At 50.7% G+C, this 23,593-nt stretch overlaps 1 protein-coding gene across 2 annotated transcripts; it reads right to left on the bottom strand.

The window, feature by feature from the left end:
• Positions 1–887: 887 nt before the first annotated feature.
• CTSW (cathepsin W) lies at positions 888–23,046 on the bottom strand. Of its 2 annotated transcripts, none has more exons than XM_081174226.1 (11): positions 22,833–23,046; positions 22,019–22,085; positions 21,188–21,301; positions 19,800–19,951; positions 18,007–18,106; positions 16,606–16,686; positions 15,228–15,347; positions 13,498–13,562; positions 12,929–13,019; positions 10,329–10,405; positions 888–1,892 (listed from the first exon to the last, which is right to left on the bottom strand). In XM_081174226.1, the coding sequence occupies exons 1-11, from the start codon at positions 22,929–22,931 to the stop codon at positions 1,782–1,784; spliced, it is 1,077 nt and encodes a 358-aa protein (XP_081030352.1). In that variant the 5' UTR covers positions 22,932–23,046; the 3' UTR covers positions 888–1,781. The 2 variants fall into 2 exon arrangements, with proteins under 2 accessions (XP_081030352.1, XP_081030353.1); XM_081174227.1 differs by lacking the exon at positions 22,833–23,046 and adding an exon at positions 22,446–22,749.
• Between the last annotated feature and the right edge of the window lie 547 nt (positions 23,047–23,593).

Here is a 23,593-nt window from a genome sequence, read left to right as displayed (position 1 = left end):
CACTGGCCCACGGTCACTCTGAGCTGCATAACAATTTAAACATAGCTCCACCCTAGGAATGCAGGAGAAATTCAGCTCTGTTTGCATTTGAACAAGAAAACAACCTGATTTTCACCTTCAAAACATCATGCCAAAGGGAATCCTTCAGTCAAGAGTTTTCTGAAATTTCAACCAATGTCTACCAAATTGCTTATAACAGAGGAAAGTAAGAATGCATCCAGTGGGGGGCAGGAAACATAATGCCAGGCATCATTGAAGACAATTGCTTGCAAAGGTGGAAATATATTCTGACTAATTTAACAAGTTCTTTTTTATGTCAAATCATTGCAGAAATGTGGAGAGCTAAATTAAGTTTGAAAAAATCAGAAACAGAGAAACCCAAAATAGACGGGCATATCCCTCCCCAGTCCCAACATTTCAGCCACCCCACTGGGTCTTGGTCCCCAATTCTTCAGTATATATTTGTCCTCTTAGGGCAAATTAACCTCATTTCAAATGCCATCTGCAAGCAATCTGTTCAGAGACCTATGTGAAGAGCAGCCTGTTCTCCCCCCACTAGGGGTCAGCAAGACGGAGAAGCAGTTTGGTCCTATCCCATTTTGGCTCTCACCCGGGCCATGACTCACAAAGGCTATAAATTGAGGCAATAGATGTACCTTTCCCTGTTTATCTGTTTGTTTTGTAACACACACAGAAAAAAACTTTAATAAACATGAATACTATGAAACTAATGAAGCTTAAGCTTCAGGGCTCCTAATCCCAGAGGGGCCCCAGAGCGACTTTTGTTCACATTGCTTTAAACAATTGCTTTAAGAAGTGCATTCTGTATGCATATAACACTTTCCTAATTTCCCCTTATTTTCATCCCTGCAATAACTAAAAAACAATAAGGCATAGCAATTTTTTTATTCACACCAGTGATTTTGATAGGTGAGATAATCCAGTACAAGAATTTTAATCAAAATCTGAGATGTAGTAGCAAATTTTGTTTATATTAAAATGTGCTGATCTGTCATGGAACAACCCCATTGAAGAAGATAACAGCAAGGATGCTTCTTGCCAAGAGATAGAAAGAAGAAGTACCGCCCAGAGAAGAGTGGCAGATCAAGCTGATGAAATATGCAGAAATGGCAAGACTGATGGGAAAGGCCAGAAATCAGGAAGACCAAGTATTTTTAAAAGACTGGAATAACTTTCTCACCTATCTGAGAGATCACTGTAAACAGCTGAAATCATTGGCAGGAATACAATAACACTTGTAATGTAGCATGGATTTTGGATACTATGATTATATAAAAGATGGATTACAGTAGGAGATGCAGGAATAGAATTGGAACCCATGAGGGGAAGGATGGAGGTCTCAAGGTTTGAAAGAACCCCTTTTTTAATGTGTGAAAATGTTATGTTTGTGGTGTAAAACTTTTATGTAAAACTAATACAAAATTAGAAGAAGAAGAAAACAGTGGTTACCTAGACCTCGTTGCTGGTTGTGCAACAAGGGCCCCCAGAAATATAGGTCCCCCACTGCTGGCTTCAACCCTGCCCCATTGCTGGCATGCAGTCCACAACAACAAAATTGGGGGTCTGCACTGTTCATTGACATAATGCTGTAGAAAAATATGGCTGGGGTATGACAGCTTGTGGCATTAGAAGCTGTGCAAGGGAGAAACAACAATGGCAAGCCTGATTCGAGCCAAAAAGAGGTGATGCACTGTAGGAGTCAGCCCATGCGGTCGCTTCCAGATGATGTTGGACTCCAGATCTTGAATGCAGTTGCGCCATCAAGGACGGCAAACCACAGGCTTCTTTCCCTCGGAATCCCGGACAAGCGCCGTTGCCGCGAACATGGCAATGCCGCAAGTATTGGTGCCACGGTGCAGCCGGAAGTAGCCCTAGGTGGGAAGAGAATGGGGTCAAAAGTGTCACGGCTCTGGCTGAGCTCCAGGCCAAAGCCCTGCGCTCGGCGCCTGGCAGGCGTGTCAGTCCAAGCACGCCAGCTGGGGGGCCGCAGGGTCCTTGATCTAGCCCAATCTTGTCTCCTCCAGAGGTCAGCAAAGTGATGCTCAAGGGAGCTCTTCCTGCTCAGTTCCTCTTCTCAATGGCTCGGCCTCTCCTACCTTTAACAACCCCCCTTCAAACCAGCCCACATTTCATTTGATGCCAGAGCCAGACACCTTCCCTTCCGTTCTGAACAGAGGAAAGACACAAAGAGCTTCTCTCTGCAAGCAAATGTAGCCATGGCTGATGTAGGTGGTTTTTCTCCCCCCTTGAAGCCCACACAATTTTGTGATCCTGTCACTGTTCCTGCTCTTTCGGAAGCAACAGCCATTTTCTATTATGACTCACGCGCCACAGTGGCCATTTGGTGTTATGCCAAGCCCCCACCCTCCACGGCGGCCATTTTGTGTTATACTCCATACCCCACAGCAGCCATTTTGTAATCAACACCCAGAGCACTTACTCAAAATTCCCCATACACCCACCAAAAGTTTAGTGACCTCCGTCTACCCTGACTGGCTTGCTGGAGAAATTGTCTTTCCAATGATCTGTTCTCTGACCTCCTTGTTTTTAACTAGAGATGCCGGGAATTGAAGCTGAGCCTTTTTGCACACCATGTGTGTGCTCAACCTCTCCCCTGAAAAATAAGTTTGGGAGAGGCGCCAGCTCTGTGGTAGAACACCTGCTTCCAAGCAGAAGGTCCCAGTTTCTATCTCCACTTCAGAGGATCAGGAAGCAGGAGAGGAGGGGTCCTGTTGTCCATCAGATTAGATAATCATGAGCTAGACAGACAACTAGCCTGAGTTGCTATAAGGCAACTAACTACCTGTGTGCCTGGGAGAGACTGTGTGTCATGGACTGGTTGGATGCAGAGGAATGGTGACAGGAATCAGCTGGGGAACCCCCACAGGGAGAAGGCTCAGAGCCCGGGGAGTGGTGGTGGGATGGTGATGAGTGGTCAGAGGGAGAAGACGGGGAAGAGGATGGAGGCAACAGGCATTAGTGAGCAGGGAGAGTCTGTTGCAGAGAGAAGACTAGAATCAGAGGCAGAAGCTGAAGCAGGAGAGGAGGGAAGCCAAAAGGCAGAAAGGAGTCAGCCAGGATGTCTCTCCCTCTTGCTGTAACAAGCTCCGCTACCCCCATCTCCCAGAACCAGAAGGGGCATGAAAAGGGGGGAGGTGAGGTTGGTTGCATGCAGGCACAGTCTCTGATTGCTGGGGGAAAGCCCTGGTGAGGAGGTGTCAGGGGTTCAGAGACAGAGGCACAGGTGAGGGAGGAGACGGAGAGCGACGAGGAAGAATCCCAGGACAGTGAGGAAGAGGATGACAATGACTTGAGATCTTCCATGAGTCTCTCAAGTGAATCGGAGGATTCTCAGGAGGGGGCGCCCCTAGTCAGGACAAGGGGGGTCACAGGGGGGACCTGCCAGGAGCAGGGAAGCAGCAGGGAAACCCCGAGCGGGAGTGGGAGATCGGGGCCGGCTTCCCAGCAGGAACGAAGGGAAGAGAGGGGGGTTCCCAGTGTTACACACGGAGCGGAGCAGGAAAGAGACAGGGGAAGGAGATCTGGGGAGAACGTCCTGGCGGAAGAGGCGGAGAGTAGTACAGGGAGTAGTGTCAGTGTCAAAAGGAAGGTCAGGGGTAGCGAGCGCGCGCCAAGTTCAAATGTGGAGGCGCGCGGAAATGGAGAAAGCCCGGAGGAGGAGCCCAGCCCCAAAGCACGAAGGAGGGGGGAACAGGCATCTCAGGAATCCGCTTCGGGAGAGAGCAGGAGGGAAGGAACCCAGGGGGGCAGAAAGACCCTGCGGAAAAGGAAAGACAGGAAGCGGTGGTCTAGCACAAGCCTCATAAGTTGGTGCAGGGGCGGGACCGAGTCAGAGGGGACTTCAAATGTCTGACGTTAGACACTCGGGGCTGCACGCCTCGGTTGTGGAACCAATAATGAACTGCAATAAACATCCTTGTATATAAGAAGAGCTTGGCGTTGGTCTTTTGTGAGCTGAGACCAGAGGCAGCCCGTGACAGTAAGTCCCCTCCAAAACTACGCAAAAATTTTTTTTTGCAAAGCTCACGAAGTTTGGCAGCCATGAGTATGGACCAGCAGATAGCTGAGCTACGCGACGCAGTCTCCCAGCTTACCACTGCGGTAACGATCTCCCAGAAGAGGGGGGAAGAGGCGGAAAAGCGGTGCCAAGATCTGCAAGCCAGGTGGGATCATGCATGCCAAGTGGGGTTCCCGGGGACCAAAGCTGCTGGAGTAGCACTGGGCAGAAGAGGGGGCAACTTAGTAGCCCACTTCGATGGGAACCTGCAGCAATACCCCAGTTTTAAGGCAGACGTAGAATATGCGTTGCATTTGCTTCGCGACGACTTTAAAGATGAAGAGGAAAAAGTGGGTTTCATTGTGTCCCACTTGCATGGGGAAGCGAGGGCTTGGCTGCGCAATCTGTGGCGCGAGGATTGCCCTGCTCGAAGGGACTCTGATGAATTTATCAAATGCATGGACGCTTGTTTCCAGTCTAGTGTGGATGTGGATGTGGCACGCCAGCAGCTCCATGGTTTAAGGCAAGGCAAGGCTTCCGTGCGTCAGTACCATGCTCGCTTTTTCGCCTTGCTGAATGTGCTGCGATGGGAGAAAGATTCTCTGGCTGTCAGAGACTTATTTTGGGAGGGGCTCTCTGGCCCGGTGAAGGACGAATTGGCTAGGGGGGACAGACCTAAAACCCTGGCAGACATGGTGCAGCGTGCGCTTGCCATTGGAGTGCGCCAGGAAGAACGCCCTTGGCACAATGAGGGGGGTAGCCAGCTTCACGCACCGTCTGGAGTGCCTCCTTTGTTTCCCAGAGATCCAGGACGTCCGCGTCTCTCCCCTCAGCTGCAGCCAGGGGAGGAGCCTATGGAACTGGGGAGTGCAAAGTGGCCGGAGCCCCAGCGTCCGGAACAGTCAAGAAGAAGCCTCCTAGAGGGAACAGGAAGTGTTACGTCTGTGACAGTGCAACGCACATGGCCAAAGAGTGTCCCCAGAGGCTCCGGCAGCACACTGCAGCCTTGGCGACAGTAAATGCAGCAGCACAACATGAAGAGCTGTATCAGGGAAACGACAATGCCTGGCTGGAATCAGCAATGTTGGGGCACAGCCAGGCAAGTCAATAGAGCAGTCCCCAGCGCCTTTGCAGCCTACAGACCCCCTGCCACCCAAACCTGTAGTGCAGCTCACTGCAACCCTCCAGCTACCTAATGGACGCACCCTGGAGGTCCCCATCACAATTGACAGTGGGAGTAACGCAGACTTCGTGGGGGTGCAGTTCATCAAGCAGCATCGCATAGAGCTCCTACCAGCCACGCTGCCATTGAACGTCGTCACTGTGGATGGCAGGAAGCTGCTGGGGGGGCAAGTGGTACAACAGACGCCGCCCATGGTGATGCAGATTGGCAATCACCGAGAAGTCATCAGTTTCAACGTCACCCGCCTTTCAGACACGCCTATAGTGTTAGGCATGAGTTGGCTGGATAGGCACAGCCCGACCATGGCGTGGTACCAGCGACAGCTCACCTTCGGCTCGTCCTATTGCGCGCAGCATTGCATCCAGACCGGGCAGGAGGAGGGGGGCCAATAGGAGAGGCAGCAGCTACGTCTCAGCATGGCGCAAGCAGTACCCCTCAAGTACAAGGGGTTTTTGGAGGTTTTCTGCGAGAAGGAGGCTGACCAGTTGCCACCTCACCGGCCCTACGATTGCGCTATTGACCTCTTGCCAGGGACAACGCTGCCGCCTGTGAGGCTGTATTCCATGTCCGAGGAGGAGCTGCAGGAGCTCCGGGAATTCATAGATCACAATCTACAGCGGGGATTCATCCGAGAATCGAAGGCTGTAGGGGGCAGTCCTGTGTTTTTTGTGAAGAAGAAAAACACGCCCCAAAAGAGACTGATCGTAGACTTCCGATTCATAAACTCAAAGACAAAGCCTGCGGCCTTTCCCATGCCCAAGATCGACGACCTGCTCGCGACGGTGCGGAAAGGGAAGATCTTCACCAAGTTGGATCTCCGCGGAGCTTACAATCTCATACGCGTGCGAGAGGGTGATGAGTGGAAGACGGCCATGTTCACGCCGTTGGGCACCTACGAATACAGAGTTATGCCGTTTGGTCTCCAAAATGGCTCCCACTTTTTCCAAGCTTTTATGCATCATGTGCTAGCGGGACTCCTCTACAAGAAGTGCGTATGTTTCCTCGACGACATTCTGATCTTCTCAGAATCGCCGGAGGCTCACGAGAGCGACGTGAAGGAGGTCCTGCAGAGGCTACGGGAGCACAGGCTCTACGCCAAGTTGGAGAAGTGCCAATTCGACGTGACGGAGGTGGATTTTCTGGGCTATAGGCTGTCCGACAGGGGACTAGCCATGGACAGTGCCAAGGTCCGCGCGGTGTTGGACTGGAAGAGCCCGCGAAATCGGAAGGAGGTCCAGAGGTTCGTCGGCTTCGCCAACTTTTACCGCAAGTTCATCAGGGGTTTCGCCAAGGAGACGGCAGCTATCACGGACACTCTCAGCTCCAAGAAGAAGAAGTTCACCTGGACGGACCAAGCGGAGCAGTCCTTCAGGAGACTTAAGAGTCTCTTCGCGTCCGAAGAACAGCTGCTACACGTGAATCCTGGCAGGCCCATGAGGGTGGAGACTGACGCATCTGACAGAGCGGTGGGGGCCGTCCTCTTACAGGAAGACCCGCAGGGAAACTGGAGGCCCTGTGCTTTCTACTCCAGAAAGCTCAGCAAGTCGGAGCAGAACTACACCATTTGGGACAGGGAGTTGCTGGCCATACACGCAGCTTTCAAGGCGTGGAGGCACTTTCTCATCGGAGCCAAGCACACCGTGCAGGTCCGCACGGACCACAAGAACCTAGAGTACTGGCGCACGGCGAAGCTACAGAGCCAGAGGCACATACGCTGGGCGGAGTTCTTTGCGGATTTCGATTTCAGGATAGAGTACATCCCAGGCGACAACAATGTCATAGCAGAGGCGCTCTCCAGGAAACCGCAGTATCTCGAGGCAGCGGCACCGGTGGCAGCCAAGCACATTTTTGCACCGCAGGCGTGGGCGTGCGCTTCAGCCGCCGTGGACCTGGAGGCGGTGCGTCACGCGTTGCAGGCGGATCCGTTCGCACAGTCCAAGATGGAAGAGGTGCGGAGGGGCACAGCGAAGGACGACGAGTTCCAGATACGCGACGGCCTGCTGACCCGTAAAGGTGCTCTCTACATTCCGGGAGACGATCTCCGCGCGAAAGTTCTGCAGCAGTTGCACGACGCACCCAGCGCTGGCCACTTCGGCAAGGAAAAGACGACAGAATTAGTGGCCAGAGACTTTTGGTGGCCCCAGATGCGAGGGGAGGTCGCGGAGTACGTCGCCAGGTGTGACACGTGCCAAAGGTCCAAGCCAGTGCACCAGAAGCCAGCGGGACTGCTGGAACCGCTGGAAACGCCACTGCAACCGTGGGAGAGGGTGGCGCTGGACTTTGTCACTGATCTGCCCAGTTCGCGAGGCAAGACGGCGGTGCTTGTGGTTGTAGACCTGTTCACCAAGATGGCACATTTCATTCCTTGCGCGAAGGTGGCGACAGCGGAGCAGACAGCCAAACTGTTCATCGACCACGTGTTCAAGGTGCATGGGTTGCCACGGTCCATTCTGTCCGACAGGGGGCGCCAGTTTGTGTCCAGTTTCTGGCGGAAGCTCCTAGGGATCCTGCACGTCAAAATCAACCTGTCGTCGGCGAGACATCCGCAGACCAACGGCCAAGCAGAGAGGGTCAACGCGATCATGCAGCAGTACCTGAGATGTTATGCCAATCAGCGACCCACGGCTTGGGTGGATTACCTGCCGATGGCTGAGTTTGCCTACAACAACACGAAGCACGCGTCTACGGGGGTGACGCCGTTCTTCGCTAACAATGGAAGGCATCCCAGAACCTTCCCGGGGCTCGTAACGACGGGGGAGGGGGAGCCACAGGAAGCCGACCATTTCGCAGCAGAATTGCAAGAGGTGCACGACGAGCAACGGAGACATTTAGAGCTAGCTAAACAAGCCTATAAGGTGCAGGCGGACAAACACAGGAGGGAGGGGGAAGACATCCAGGTGGGAGACTGGGTATGGTTAGCGACCCAAGCGGTGCCGGCCAAGTCGTTAGCTAAAAAGAAGCTAGGACACAGGCAACTAGGGCCGTACCAAGTTGAGGCCAGGATCAATCCCGTAGCGTTTCGATTGGCCCTCCCCGAGGGTTCCAGAATGCACCCGGTCTTTCATAGGTCGGTGCTCACCCCCTACAAGGCCCCACACAGATTTCAGGAGTCAGGGACGGCACCAGAACCAGGCAGGGAGTCGCCCAAGAGGGGGAGGTCACCTAAGGACGAACCAGTCAACGAGGTCACAGAGATTCTGGACTCGAGATGGGGGGAAGAGGGAGTAGAATATTTTCTCGCCAGGGAGGGCGCCCCGGCCAGCACCAACAGTTGGGTGCCAGACTACGCTTTGGACGAACCCCTCCTCAAGGACGAGTTCCATGCCCTTTTCCCACACAGGCCCATGCCAGCACAGTTTTTCGACGATTGGCTTTTTACGCCCACACTTTCCGCCAGCACCTTCCGAGGGTTCTCCTCCGCAGAGGAGACGACGCCAGAGTCGAGCCCTCCAAGGGGATCGTGTTCGGGGGTGGACACCGACCCTTCTTACTGGTGGGACGACCAACCAGAAGAGGACTGGCGCATGAGGTGGCGGGTGGGTCCTTGGCAAGCAGACCCCACCCAGGCAACAGGGGGAGGGGAGGACGTGAACATGTTGGGAGAGGACAATGGGTTCGAGTACACAAACAATGAACTGGAAGCAGAGGAGATCGACGTCGACGACCTGTGTCCGGCAGCGACCTCCGCAACGACGGAGCCCCCGGAACCTGCGCCCGAGCAGCGGGAGGGGGGAAGGGGGGGCTTCGAGGGGGGATGGATGTCAGGGGTTCAGAGACAGAGGCACAGGTGAGGGAGGAGACGGAGAGCGACGAGGAAGAATCCCAGGACAGTGAGGAAGAGGATGACAATGACTTGAGATCTTCCATGAGTCTCTCAAGTGAATCGGAGGATTCTCAGGAGGGGGCGCCCCTAGTCAGGACAAGGGGGGTCACAGGGGGGACCTGCCAGGAGCAGGGAAGCAGCAGGGAAACCCCGAGCGGGAGTGGGAGATCGGGGCCGGCTTCCCAGCAGGAACGAAGGGAAGAGAGGGGGGTTCCCAGTGTTACACACGGAGCGGAGCAGGAAAGAGACAGGGGAAGGAGATCTGGGGAGAACGTCCTGGCGGAAGAGGCGGAGAGTAGTACAGGGAGTAGTGTCAGTGTCAAAAGGAAGGTCAGGGGTAGCGAGCGCGCGCCAAGTTCAAATGTGGAGGCGCGCGGAAATGGAGAAAGCCCGGAGGAGGAGCCCAGCCCCAAAGCACGAAGGAGGGGGGAACAGGCATCTCAGGAATCCGCTTCGGGAGAGAGCAGGAGGGAAGGAACCCAGGGGGGCAGAAAGACCCTGCGGAAAAGGAAAGACAGGAAGCGGTGGTCTAGCACAAGCCTCATAAGTTGGTGCAGGGGCGGGACCGAGTCAGAGGGGACTTCAAATGTCTGACGTTAGACACTCGGGGCTGCACGCCTCGGTTGTGGAACCAATAATGAACTGCAATAAACATCCTTGTATATAAGAAGAGCTTGGCATTGGTCTTTTGTGAGCTGAGACCAGAGGCAGCCCGTGACAGGAGGCTTTCAGTCTCAGCAACTGATTTCCATGGAGGAGATTCACCAGGTAGGAGCTGCTCTGCTCCTTAGACCTGACACTCAACCAAATATGTGGAGGTTGTGCTTTTGCTAATAAAGAGTTAACTCCACCTTTGAACTGTGTGATTACTGACCAGCACTCTCCTGTGACGAAGCACAGGGACGTCCCAAGTTCATTCCCCAGCACCTCCAGTTAAAAGCTGATATGAAAGACCCCCCTCTGCCTGAGATCCTGAGAGAGGCACAATCAAATACTAGGCTAGGCAGCTTCCTAAAGCCCACTCTCCTCCACCGCCCCCTGTCCCAGCCCCAAGCCTTATAGCCAGTTCTGGTCCATTGGTAGTCAAAAGACAACCCTTGTAAGTCCTGAGATGGAAGCACCCCCTCCCCCCAGCTTAACAAGGATGTTGATGGGCTTCACCCACCCCATCTGATTCTCTCATGCCAGGTGCTGTGGCACACAGCACCCCTGCCCAGTTCCTATGCTTCCTGCCCCAATCCACCCAAACTCCCCAATGGCCAAAGAAGTGGAGATCAGCCCACCTTTTCTCCCCAGCGCTCTCCCCACGAATTCTGGATGATCCAATATGGTCCAACCCAGGATCCACGTCGAGATTTGACTGCACAGAAGGGGAGAATGGAAGCTAAGTATTGCTTTATACTTCTGGGGGAGGAACATGGCGGGCTGAGCGTCTTCTGTCGGCACCTTGCCAACAGAGATAATTAAGTGGTGACTGCTGATAGCCAATACATAAATCTTGGCTACTGAATTCACTCTGGAGATAGCAGTGAGCAGGGGATCAACCGCTGATGCTTGGAAAAAAGTTGTTTACTACACCGTGAGACTGAGAAGCTGTCAGCTCCTGAGATGGAGAGTCCTCAACGTATCATAAGAGCCCGTTCCACTGTCGAACAGCTCTTACCATCAAAGTTCTTCCTGATGTTAAGTCATAGAATCATAGTAGGAATAGCCTTTCTTGTAACTTGAATCCTACCCTCCAGAGCAGGAGAAAACAAGCTTGCTGCTTGCTCCATTTCCCATGTGACAGTCCTTCAGTTATTTGACGGTGGCTATCATATCTCCTCTCAAACTCTTCTTTTCCAGGCTACATATACCCAACTCCCTCAACCTTTCCTCATGAGGCTTGGTTTCCAGACCATTGATCAATTTGGTCACCCACCCAATTTCTAAGTTTAACTTTTCATACGGTTTTAACTCTACATTTTATGTACCGTTGTTTGTAGACAGCTCTGATTTTATAAATGAATATGAATAGCAACAAATAAACAAATGTCAGGATTACAAACAATACAATGCACCTGAAGCATTCCAAATTCCCCAAAGTACCATATCAGTATTGATAGTTTATGAGGGGGTGGTTTAGAAATACTTCCTTAAAATAAAATATAAACCCAATTATTTTCATAGTATTACAAAAGAGGGATAAAAAATCCACTCTGGTCTTCTTCTCACTAAGGCAGTCAAATTGCACCCTGACCACACAGCCCTTTCCAGCTGCAGATGAAGACAGCTTTCCTACAGCATCTAGTATGCTACATTACAGTTCCTGTGACAGGCAGGTGGGGGGGGGGGAATCACAAAATGGTCTACCACAGGCATCCCCAACCTTCAGCCCTCCAGATGTTTTGGACTACAATTCCCATCATCCCTCACCACTGGTCCTGTTAGCTAGGGTTCATGGGAGTTGTAGGCCAAAACATCTGGAGGGCCGCTGGTTGGGGATGCCTGGTCTACCAAGACCACCAGCCATTTTTAAGCAGTCTGTGAGGGACAAAGTCTGGGAACAGCTGTCCTATTCAGTCCATCTGGCAGTAAATAATAATAATAATAATAATAATAATAATAATAATAATAATAATAATTTATTATTTATACCCCGCCCATCTGGCTGGGCCTCCCCAGCCACTCTGGGCGGCTTCCATAAAAACCAAAAATACAGTAAAATGTCATATGTTAAAAACTTCCCTGAACAGGGCTGCCTTAAGATGTCTCCTGAATGTCAGGTAGTTGTTTATCGCTTTGACATCTGCTGGAAGGGCGTTCCACAGGGCGGGCAGCTACCCAGCCAAAAACAGCAGCAGCTACCCAGCCAAAAGACTTCAAAAAACTGGAAATAATTGACACATTTCCTGAATAATAATAATAATAATAATAATAATAATAATAATAATTATTATTATTATTATTATTTATTTATTTATACCCCGCCCATCTGGCTGGGCTTGTCCAGCCACTCTGGGCGGCTTCCAAAAGAATATTAAAATACTATAATACATCAAACATTAAAAGCTTCCCGAAACAGGGCTGCCTTCAGATGTCTTCTAAAAGCCTGGTAGTTGTTCTCTTTGACATCTGGTGGGAGGGTGTTCCACAGGGCGGGCGCCACTACCGAGAAGGCCCTCTGCCTGGTTCCCTGTAACTTGGCTTCTCACAGGGAGGGAACCGCCAGAAGGCCCTCGGCACTGGACCTCAGTGTCCGGGCAGAACAATAGGGGTGGAGACGCTCCTTCAGATATACTGGACCAAGGCCTGAAGGGCAGGGAGGAGTTGACCAGATAGGCTTTTGGTCAGTATTGTCTCATGTAGGCAGACTCAACATGGGAGCTCCATGCTGGAGCAAGCTGGTTTTCCTCTGGCTCTGGAGGGTAGGACCTGAGCCAATGGTTCAAGTTACAAAAAAAGAAGATTCTGACTAAACATTAGGAAGAACTGTTTGACAGTGGGACAGACCACCTTGGAAGGTGCTTGACTGTCCTTCCTTGGAGGTTTTTAAGCAGAGGTTGGATGGCCGTTTGTCATGGATGATCTAGTTGAGATTCCTGCATTGCAGGGGGTTGGGCTAGATGACCCTCGGGGGTCCCTTCCAATTCTAGGATCCTCCATGGGGGAAAAAATCCCTGCACATAGAAAGCTAACATGTCAGGATATCTTCAGGGTCCGTCCCCCCTGGCCAAAATGGGAGTGGAGCATTCCATCATGGCAGCCATCACCTGCAATCTAAAATGGTACAGTCTGGAGACAATGAGTGCAAGAGGAGAGGAGGATTTTACAGAACAGCAGCTATAGACCTGGAGTCTAATAATTGCCCTGCACAGACAAGAGAGTGAAGCCCTTTGCTCACCTTCATCGTAGCCCACAATGAGCGCAGCATGATCTAGTAGCATCGGGTTGCAGGACTGGGAAGGGGATCGGATGATGCCCTTCTGGTAATTCTAGCAGAAAGGGGGAAAGAGCAGGTCTAAATCAGCAGAAAGCAAGGCGGCCATTCGTGTGAATGCGATGCCGTTCCATCAACCTCAGTTTGCCTGCAGCCTGCCTCCAACCCAGGTGTTTTTAGGGTAGTGCGACTGGTTCAGCCGCACAGGGCACCACCGACATTTGAGAGCCCAAAGCCCGCCACTGCCCCACCCTCCTGCTTTCTTACTTGGAATTGGCCTGCCTGTCCGCTTCCTCCTTAGTCACAGTGTTTCCCCTTGGAAAACTCAGCTGGGAGGAGGATCTACCATAGACGAACCAGAATGAGTTGGCTCTGCCTGTCAGGAGCTCTGGCGCCACCTAGAGTTCGCCTCCCTGCCTCCTGTCCTACCAGCAGCAAGGGGCACCAGACGCCGCTGGAGAGGGCATGAGCAAACAAGTTGGGCAAGTTGGTGGGTGAGATGGGATTTCTCTTCCACTCTGTTGGGCACCTACCTGAAGGCGAGCCTGGTTAAGGAGGGCAGTTACGGGCCCCTGGGAAGCAACAAATCTAGCGATATCTGAGAAATGCAGCGGGGAGGGGAAGCCAAGAGTTAGCACTGGGGTGAGGAGAAGATAGGCGAACCCTAGCTTTTATAGCAAACTAGACTATTATTATTATTATTATTAAAATTTGTATACCACCCTGTACCCACAGGTCTCGGGCCATTTACAACATAAAATCACAATATAAATATAATCGTAATAAAAATAAAAATAAAACCAAAAACAACCCAATAACCCCTTTCTCCAAATATATATTCTAGTGTCCAAGTTCAGTCTTAGAACATGAGGAATTATGAGGAAGGCCTCTGAGAATGTCCAGAGTGACTTTTCTAATGAGTAGCCCCTTCCACACACACCCCACCCACAACTAGCCTCCATTGGCTTAGGGCAGGGGTCTGCAACCTTTAAGACAAAAAGAGCCACTTGGACCCGTTTTCGAAGGAAAAAAAAACTGGGAGCCGCAAAACCATTGCAACATTTAAAACAAATATATCTCGGAGCCGCAATCTGACAGCGGGCGGGAAGGTGACGTCGGGACGGTGCGTGACTAACGCATGCACTGCCCCCATGCGACGTCACAGCCAGTACAGCGCCCGCCACAGTGGGGAGTGTCGGGGCGCACAATGCGCCTCCTCCCCTCACTAGTATCCGCCCCGGAGCCGCGGCAAAGGTGTAAAAGAGCCACTTGCGGCTCCGGAGCCGCGGGTTGCAGACCCCTGGCTTAGGGCCTTGTCAGAGGTTAGGTGAATCGCTGCAGCCTGACCAATGTTCAAACTGCTTTTGAGTGACACAACATTTTACAGGTCTACCCATTCTAGAGCAAAACTAGGGAGGAGGGAATGAGAAAATCTATCACCTGCCCAGTTAGCACTGACCCAATAAAACTTTCCACTCTGTTGTTTTGAGAACCAACAGTTTTACTGGGTCAGTAAACCTGGAGCTATAACTTCATCCCTCGATCGATTGGATTGTGATTTTTTGGCCCGTCTGACAAAGTTTTCTGCACTGCTCAGAAGCTTGCTCCTGGAACGCGGAATGCTATTTGGCTCCTCAGTGTGGCAACTAAAGACAAAGCCTCTGGCCAAAGAGCAGGCGATGGCCAGGCAAAGTGAGCCCAAATCTCTGAAAAGAAAAGAGTTTCAACCTCTTCCATATGATCCTCTTGTTCTCTGGATCACCCTTCTGGAAATCACTTCCTCTAGTCTACTGCATCATGTGTGAGTGATATGCAATTTTGCCCATTTTTGCCCCTGGTACTGCCCACCACCAGCATGTGGCCCTCAACAGATTCCCCCTGAGGGAATGTGGCCCTCAGCGGAAAAAGGTTTGCCTTTGCTTTAACCTAAATGATGCTTCTTCCTTGTCCCAGAACACAACCCTTTCCTCCTGCTACATGTTCATTCATTACACTGAGTCAAGATCCTAAGAGCCTAGGCCCAGTTATGGATAATACCAGCAGAGGAGAGCACCCTCTAAACATGTGCAGAGTGCATTCTCCTTCCCTTACTGCGTATTTGCTAGAGGCAAATTTCCCACACCTCTGGAATCAGAAAGGTTCAGTTCTAACACCTCCATTAACAAATTATGCCTTCTTATCCTTTTCTTACTGTGCAAAGTTGCAATTCACATCCACTTCCCCCACAGACCTCCTACTCTGCCATGGGCTAGTAAATCCTTACAATTCTCATCCCTGGGGAGTAATTCATAGCCGTCTATTTGGGTAACTGTTCGTTTCTGGTGCTTCTGGCATGTCTGATTTCTGCCGGTGTAGGGGTACAGAAGGCTGCTTGACAGTCCGCCTGGGAAGGAGGGAAGACACAGCAGGTGAATAGCAGTGGGCTGGGGGAAGGCAGCGCATACCCCCCTTCTCCCCTTCCCCACTTAAGCAGGAAAACACACACACACACACACACACGTCCCAGCCAACCTCTCCAGTTTATACAATGCCAGGCCAATTAGCTTCCCGAATTTTAGTTTGCCTAGTCTCTTGGGGCAGGAGGGAGTTAAGACAAGATCCAAGGAGTGGGGTGAAATATGCAAAAATGCCAGGAGTGCAGAGATAGGGAAGAGCCCTAGCTCAGTAGCAGAGCACCCACTCGCAGAAGGTCCCAAGTTCAGTTCCCATATTCCCCACGTAGTTGGGGCAGATCTGAAACCCTGGAGAGCCTCTGCTGGCCAGCAGAGACCACCCTGAGCTACATGGACCCCAGGTGTGACTCAGTGAAAGGCAGCTTCCTACATTCCTAGAATCAAAGAGTCATAGAGTGGGAAGGGACCCTGAGGGTCATCTAGTCCCACCCCCTGCAATGCGGGAATCTCAACCAAAGCATCCATGACAGATGACCGTCCAACCTTTGCTTGAAGACCTCCAAGGAAGGACAGCCCATCACCTTCTAAGGTAGTCTGGCCTTACAGTTCTGCCAAACAGTTCTTCCTAATGTTAAGTCAGAATCTATTTTCTTGTGTTTTGAATCAGTCGGTTGGGATTCAACTCTCTGGAGAAGCAGACAATAAGCTCGCTCCATCTTCCATCTGACAGCCCTTTAGATACTTGATCCTATCTCCTCTCAGTCTCCTCTTTTCCAGGCTAAACATACCCAGCTCCTTCAACCGTTCCTCATAAGGCTTGCTTTCAAGACTCCTGATCTTCTTGGTTGCCTTCCTTTGCACACGTTCCAGCTTGTCAACATCTTTCTTGAACTGTGGTGCCCAGAACTGGACACAGTATTCCAGGTGTGGTCTAACCAAGGCAGAATAGAGCGGGACTATGACTTCCCTGGATCGGGACCCTATACTTCTGTTGATGCAGCCTAGGGTAGCATTAGCTTTTTTTTACTGCTGCATCACACTGTTGACTCATGCTTAAAGGCCCTGTAATAATTCTGAATTAAACTGGGATTGTATCTACCTGGCTAACAGCATTGCAAGGTTTGTTGTGAGGGTAAAATATGTTGGCAGGGAACATAATAGCCCAGATCCATGGGGGAAAGGCAGGCTATAAGGGTTGTTCCTACAGAAAATAAATAAGAAGAGTGGGAATTCAAAAGGTTTGCGTACTGCTGTTGAAGACAGTCCGGAGTCCATCCCACACAAAGCCTCCCAGGCAACCGATCTTGTTGTATGTGCAATCTACTACCTCTGAAATGGAAGAACAAAGAGTCAACCCACCCTAAGGAGAATCCCAAACTGGACTGGTGGTTTGGGTTCAACATACACACAACCGTCCCTTTTATGGTCCCTGCCAGTGCTTAGACCCAAAGCTTGCTTTGTAAAATTTCCTGAATGGTTGAACAGTAAATGGACCCTGCATGGAAATGTTTCAGTGGAAGGACAAAAGGAGAACAGTAATGTTTGCACTCCCCCCCCCTTTCTTTTTCAACCACAAATTACAGCATAAGTGCTATTTGCTAGGCTGATGTCTGGGTTCAGAACAGGTAGCTCCCATTAACTCGTGTAAGAAACACAACAGTTAATGAATGACAAGCGAGGGTCTCCTGATAGCTAGAAATCTGTCTCCAGCCATTGGAATGTAATCTCCATGCCTTGGCGAAAAGAAGAACCTTCCAGCTAGCAAGGATGGGGCAGACTACACAGCTCGGAGCCAGTTTGGCAGATTCAACTGAAGAGATTCCCACTTGGATTGGCTGGGACCTTCCTTTGCAGTGTAACTTGAACTCAAGTCAAGATACCTGTGGGGTTTTTTAGACATCCAGTGATTAGGGATGGGCGAGACTTTTGATTCAATTCGCATTTAAAGGTGAACCTAACTAATTCCCCCTTTCCAAAACAACAAACAAACTGGAAAAAACAGCTTTCCTTCGAAATTCACAGTTTGCAAATTTTGCAATGCAGTTCTCTGACCAGGTAAAGTGTACTGTACTGTTTTTAACACTTGATTGGGAGCCGCCCAGAGTGCCTGGGGAAACTCAGCCAGATGGGCGGGGTATAAATAATAAATTATTATTATTATTACAAATTGGCATAAACTGAGTGGGGTAAGCTGTGAATGGAAGTGCATATGTTAGTGGAAATCAAATGCATTCTGTTAGGGGAAGCTGTTTTGCAAAAAATGTGCCTATTAGGGGAAATGGCTTTCAAAAATGTTACATTAGGGGAAATCCATACTAGAGTGCTTGTGATTTAAAAAAACAAACAAACGGCAAACTGATGTGGAGCACCGAACATGAGAATGGAAAAATGAGAAACCGAGAGAAAATGAAATTGTCACATTTGCCCATCCCTGCCAGTGACTGACAGATAGGTGGCCCTGCCCACCTGTCATAGTGCCCTCCTTGGGGTGGGGCGGCTCAAGAGCCAGCCCACTGAGATGTTTGGGGTGTGTGGCTATGGGAAGGCGATTACCATGATGAGCTCCTGTGCCTAAAATATACTCCCATGCCTTGCCTGTCTCTGGCCACCCACCCACCCCTTGCCCTGCTCTCCCAATGCCCGACATACCCTGGACCGAAAGGTTCCTTGGCACATGTCTGTGGATGTTCCATAAGGCCTCAATGTTGGACACAGCAGCAAAAGCCCAGCAAGACCTGCACTTTTTGCCCTGGGAGGGGAAGGGAAGAGAGATTGTAGGGAGCAGGAATAGTTAACCTGGGACATATCCCATCCTCTTCTCCCCCACCCCTGTTCCGTCCCCAAAATTCTGTTCTCAAAAACCCTAACATAGACTTGGGAGATAAGCCATAAACTGACACCCTTCCCACCCCCCACTCCCCCAGCCTTGTTCTGATGCCTTTAAACAGCCGGTTGCCCACACAGAAAATTTACTGGAAAACTAAAGCATTTCCTAGAATGACAATAAAACAATGAGGGTGGTAGAATCAGCTAGATATCAGGCTGAATCCTGGGGGCCCCTCAATACACCCTCTTTATGCAGCAGTCATTCTTCCTGATTTGCTTGCACAAAGCTGGTGTAAGAAGTTAGACTAGGTCCGTTCTTTACGGAGCATTTGTTCCGCTTTGTTAGCAGTGAGCGTTCACCCAGATTTGCTTGCGCAACCATCACACGTCTTCCTGCCCATAACTCGTTCACCCCACACTTCTCAGCGCATTTCCCCATCAGTCCCCTCCTGGACTGCTTTAGCGCACTGTAGCACCGGTGGTGTCAAGGATAGGGAGGAAATTCAGTTTGGATTCTAGTGCAAACGTCCCTGATTTGCACTTTCCAAAACAATATGCGAACCACAACGCAGACATCCTCTGAAATCAACACTTTTTTCCTCCCACTTTTCTACTGCAGCTCTCCAGACAAACCAAGTGTCTATTATCGTAGGAGAAGTGGGTGTTAGAATGCATATATTATTGAAAACATTTTAAAAAATGCATTGTATTAGGGGAAATTGCCTGCAAAAAATAAAATAAAAAATGTACCAGTATATACCAGGTGGCAAAACTGTGCCTGTCAGGGGAAATGTGCACTAGGATGCTAATGAATTTTTACTTTGGGGATTGCAAACAGAGATGTACAGAGAACTGAACTGAGGAGTTGAAAAATGATAAACTGAAACAGAAATTGACAGCCCTGCACAACCCTCGCTTGCATGATTCAAGGGAGACTTGGTTCTCTGTGCCCTCAGTGTGGATGACTCTAGAATGGCTTTCGATTCTGCCTTGAAGCTCCCATTGGCTGCATCGATTCCCTGTTATAAGCTTATTAAACAAATTGAGGCTTTCAGAAAGGGCTTTGAAGTCTCCTGTCCATTCTCTAAAGGGAAACCTACAACAGCCCCCCTTGAACTTCCCATTGCTCAGGCAAAGCAGGACAGAGAAGAGACTGGGGAATCACTTGTGTGGGGTAAAAGGTAAAGGTAAAGGGACCCCTGACCGTTACGTCCAGTCGCGGATGACTCTGGGGTTGCGGTGCCTATCTCACTTTACTGGCCAAGGGAGCCGGCGTTCCAGGTCATGTGGCTAGCATGACTAGCCGCTTCTGGCGAACCAGAGCAGCGCACGGAAACGCCATTTACCTTCCCGCCCGAGTGGTACCTATTTATCTACTTGCACTTTGACATGCTTTCGAACTGTTGGGTTGGCAGGAGCAGGGACCCAGCAACGGGAGCTCACCTCGTTGCAGGGATTTGAACTGCCGACCTGATCGGCAAGCCCTAGGCTCTGTGGTTTAGACCACAATGCCACCTGTGTGTGGGGTACACTGGCCTTAATACCTCCTCCACCCCATCTCTGTGGGGCAGGACGAGTATGCCGAAGCATTGCACAATCCCTTTCTGTCTACTTACTTGGTATTTTACGGCTGGGATGACGCCAGCTTTCCTCCAGTCGCAGGATTTGGTTAATTTCCCCAGGCGGGAGTTATCCGAGTCCCTCAAGCTGGGGGGCAGGCCGAGCTGGGAGGGTTGAGGGATGCCAAACATCATCGCAAACTCACTTTCTGTGTGGTGGGAAAAGGAAAAGAAAGGGCGGCGTTGTGCTCCGTCAGTCACCTCCACAAGCAGATATGTGCATGTCTTGTAATGTGTGTGACGCCAGGACAGGGAACCTCAGGCCTCAGGCCCATATGTGGCCCTCCAGGCAGTGCTGGATTTACATATAAGCTGAACAAGCTATAGCTTAGGGCCTCACTCTCTTAGGGCCCCCCAAAAAATTTAAAGGAAAAAAACAAATAAAATAAAACCTACATACAGCAAGTGTTTTGTGTTGTGTAGGCTCCTATGATGTAAGTAATGGGCCCCGCTTGCTACCATGCTCCCTAAAATAGCACCTGTTTGCTCATTTCTGTAGATAGGGTGCCTACATTCTGTATGGACTAGTTGCATGGTAATATGTGCAAATAGCTTTATAGATACCTATCAGGTCCATAAATTACCATATAGCATATATTCAACACAAAAACCAGTGATAATTTGTTGTTGACATAGGACAGCTGGACCTATAAAGGGCCCCATTACCTTCAGTAGCTTAGGGTCTCATCAAACCTAAATCCGGCCCTGCCTCCAGGCTTCTCTATTTGCCCCTTGGGCTGCTCCCCAAACAATACCCCTCACTGGACCTGCTTCACACCCTCCTTGAGAGCTTTTGACCAGCTGGGATATGTCACTACATCTTGTGGGAGTGAGCTCCAAAGTTTTAACTAGGTTCTGTGTGAGGTAGGACTTCCTTTTTTGTCTGCTCTGAATCTTCAGCTTCACTGGGTGGTCTGGAGTTCGAGCGTTCTGAATTATTTTGTATGATTTTTCCTGGCCTGCTGCTGCTTCCTGAGCCCCAGTTGATACCTGAATCCTGCCCTGGAAGCCGTCAAGGTCTTGTTGAGTTTGAAACATTCAGAGGTAAAGCTACAGACCCTCTCCCCTTCACCACCCAATGGTTTTGTTTTGTTTCGTCTGAAATTTCCTGCATTAGCTCCTCCACAAACTGGAATCCAACAGGTGCAGCCTTTCTTGGCTACAATTTTCTCCAGTTGAATTCCTACCTGCCTGAGAATGTCACAAGGCCCTGGCAAGATTAAGAAAAACGTGGCCCACGGGGCAAGCCCAGCCTCGTCTCTGTGATGCCCTTTAATTTAATAACACCCAACATCCAGCCTCCTCTCTCTCTCTCTCTCTCTCTCTCTCTCTCTCTCTCACACACACACACACACACACACACACACACACACACACACTTTTACCTGTCAAGTCACTGAAGCGGGTGACCCCGTACTGCGCCGTCCCTAACTCCTCAGCCTGCAGCCGCCGGCTGACTTCTAAGTTCTGCACAAAGACCTTGAACCGATATTGCATCTCTGGGGTCAGAAATCAAGAGGAGACAGTGGAGGAAGGAGAATCAGTGGTGCCCCCAGAGAAGGAGAAGGCCCCCAAACACAGCCCAAAGGTTGTGCATATTCCACATTTTGGAGCAAGCCAAGAGATGCAAATTAGAGAGCAGGTGGGGGGAACCTGTCAGGCTCTTCAGAAGATGTAGCTGGACCCCAACTCCCATCCTCGCTGGCCCATTAGCTATGCTGCCTGGAGGCTGATGGGAGTCAGAGTCCGGCAAGGTCAAGAGGGCCACAGTTTCCCCATCCTCAATCTGAAGAGACATTCCCCATCATCATCATTCTTTTGTTCCTGTCTTGAACCTCAGCCCAAGAAGCCTAGCCTCAGAAAACACTCTCCTCATGCTCAGAGGCTCCTGCTTGCTGCCAAAGAGCTGCAAGTAGTTTTTCAAGCTGGGTTGTCGCGGTGAGCCAATATTCAAAGTCTTGCAGAAAAGCCAGGATGCAGAGAGGAACCCGGTTCTGCTCAGCCATGAAACTGACTGTGAATTCTATTATCGCTCTCATAGAATCATAGAACTGTAGTGCTGGAAGGGGCCTCAGGGGTCATCTAGTCCAACCCCCAGCAATGCAGGAATCTTGTGCTCAACGTGTGGGGCTTGTTCTCCCCAGAGAGGACCCCTCCCCTCCCGCCATCTTCCCTTACCCACACCCTAACCCAATGGGAATCAATGCTGCTGTTACCTTCTTGGCTCAGGTAGGTTTTATTGAACTGCCTCATAAAATCCTGGAACATCTGAGTCAGTTGGGACTGAGACAAAAGCAAAAGGCACAGAGAGGGTTAATTGAATCCCTCCAGGGAATATCACAAACGATTCCCCCCTCCATTTTTTTCTCTTTTACAATCTCAATTCTATCCATTGCTGGCAACCCTATTTGGCCTAGACCAGGAGTCAGCAAACTTTTTCAGCAGGAGGCCGGTCCACTGTCCCTCAGACCTTGTGGGGGGCCAGACTATATTGCGAGGAAATGAACGAATTCCTATGCCCCCAAATAACCCAGAGATGCATTTTAAATAAAAGGACACATTCTGCTCATGTAAAAGCACGCTGATTCCCGGATTTAGAAGGCGATTGGGCCGGATCCGGCCCCAGGGCCTTAGTTTACCTACCCATGGCCTAGACACTTCGTTTTTTATTCCATTGGGCAGCCATCTTTTCTTCTGACGCCTGTGCTTTTGACTCCCAAAATGAACAAACCATGTCCCCAATCCGAAACCCAAGAGAACTGCTGCCAGTCAGTGTAGTCAACACTGAGCTAGATGGACAAACAGCCTGACTCAGTGTAAAGGGCAGCTTCCTGTGTTCCTAAGCTTCACCAGTTGAATGTCTGCCTGTAAGGCAGCTATTAAAAGCACAGGAGCCCCGTCAGGGAGAATCAGGCGGGCATGGCATGCCAAGCAATAGTACTTGAATAAATCCCTTGCACACCACCCTCCTTGGCCACCTGGCCCCCCCCCTTCACCCTCACCTCTGCCCTCCCCTTCAGGCCCTCTCACCGTGCTCAGGTCTGGGGCCAGAAAGGTGCTAGCAAAGGGGGCAGCTATCCAGAGCCCCCACAGCATTAAGCGAGCGGCAGGGAAGGTTGTCGGCCACATCGCGGCTGCAATCTGCACAGCTGTGTGGTTAGGAGTGAAAGTAGCTTCTGGGGCTCAGAGCTCAGAAGAAGATGCTGAGGTGAGACAGAGTGGGGAGGAACCACAGAGGCAGGAAGACAAGAGGGGTGTTATTTTGGGAGGGCGGGTGGGTGTCGGAAAGACTTCAAGTGCACATCATGCTCTAGGGAGGGGTGGCAGGACTTTCTGGCCCTCGGGGACCTGTGTGTGGCAAGGGCAGGGCAGCCTTCTGAGCATGTGCAGAGAGCCACTCTCACAAACCACTGCCACTCTGCGTTTGCCTTTCTTGAGGAAGGCTGCCTGCATCTGCATATTAAGGCTGTCTCAGACTGTTTCGCTAGAGTGGTGCATGCTCTAGTTATCTCTCACTTGGACTACTGCAATGTGCTCTATGTGGGGCTACCTTTGAAGGCGATCAGGAAACCACAACTAATCCAGAATGCAGCAGCTAGACTGGTAACTGGGAGTGGCCGCCGAGACCCTATAACACCGGTCTTGAAAGACCTACATTGGCTGCCAGTACGTTTCCAAGCACAATTCAAAGTGTTGGTGCTGACCTTTACAGCCCTAAACGGCCTCAGCCCAGTATACCTGAAGGAGCATCTCCACTCCCGTCATTCAGCCCGGACACTGAGGTCCAGCGC

This window comes from Podarcis bocagei, assembly GCF_964188305.1.
Source record: "Podarcis bocagei genome assembly, chromosome: 16".
Taxonomy (NCBI): domain Eukaryota; kingdom Metazoa; phylum Chordata; class Lepidosauria; order Squamata; family Lacertidae; genus Podarcis; species Podarcis bocagei.
The sequence above is the reverse complement of the archived record's forward strand: the minus strand, read 5'-3'. Positions and strand labels throughout refer to the sequence as shown.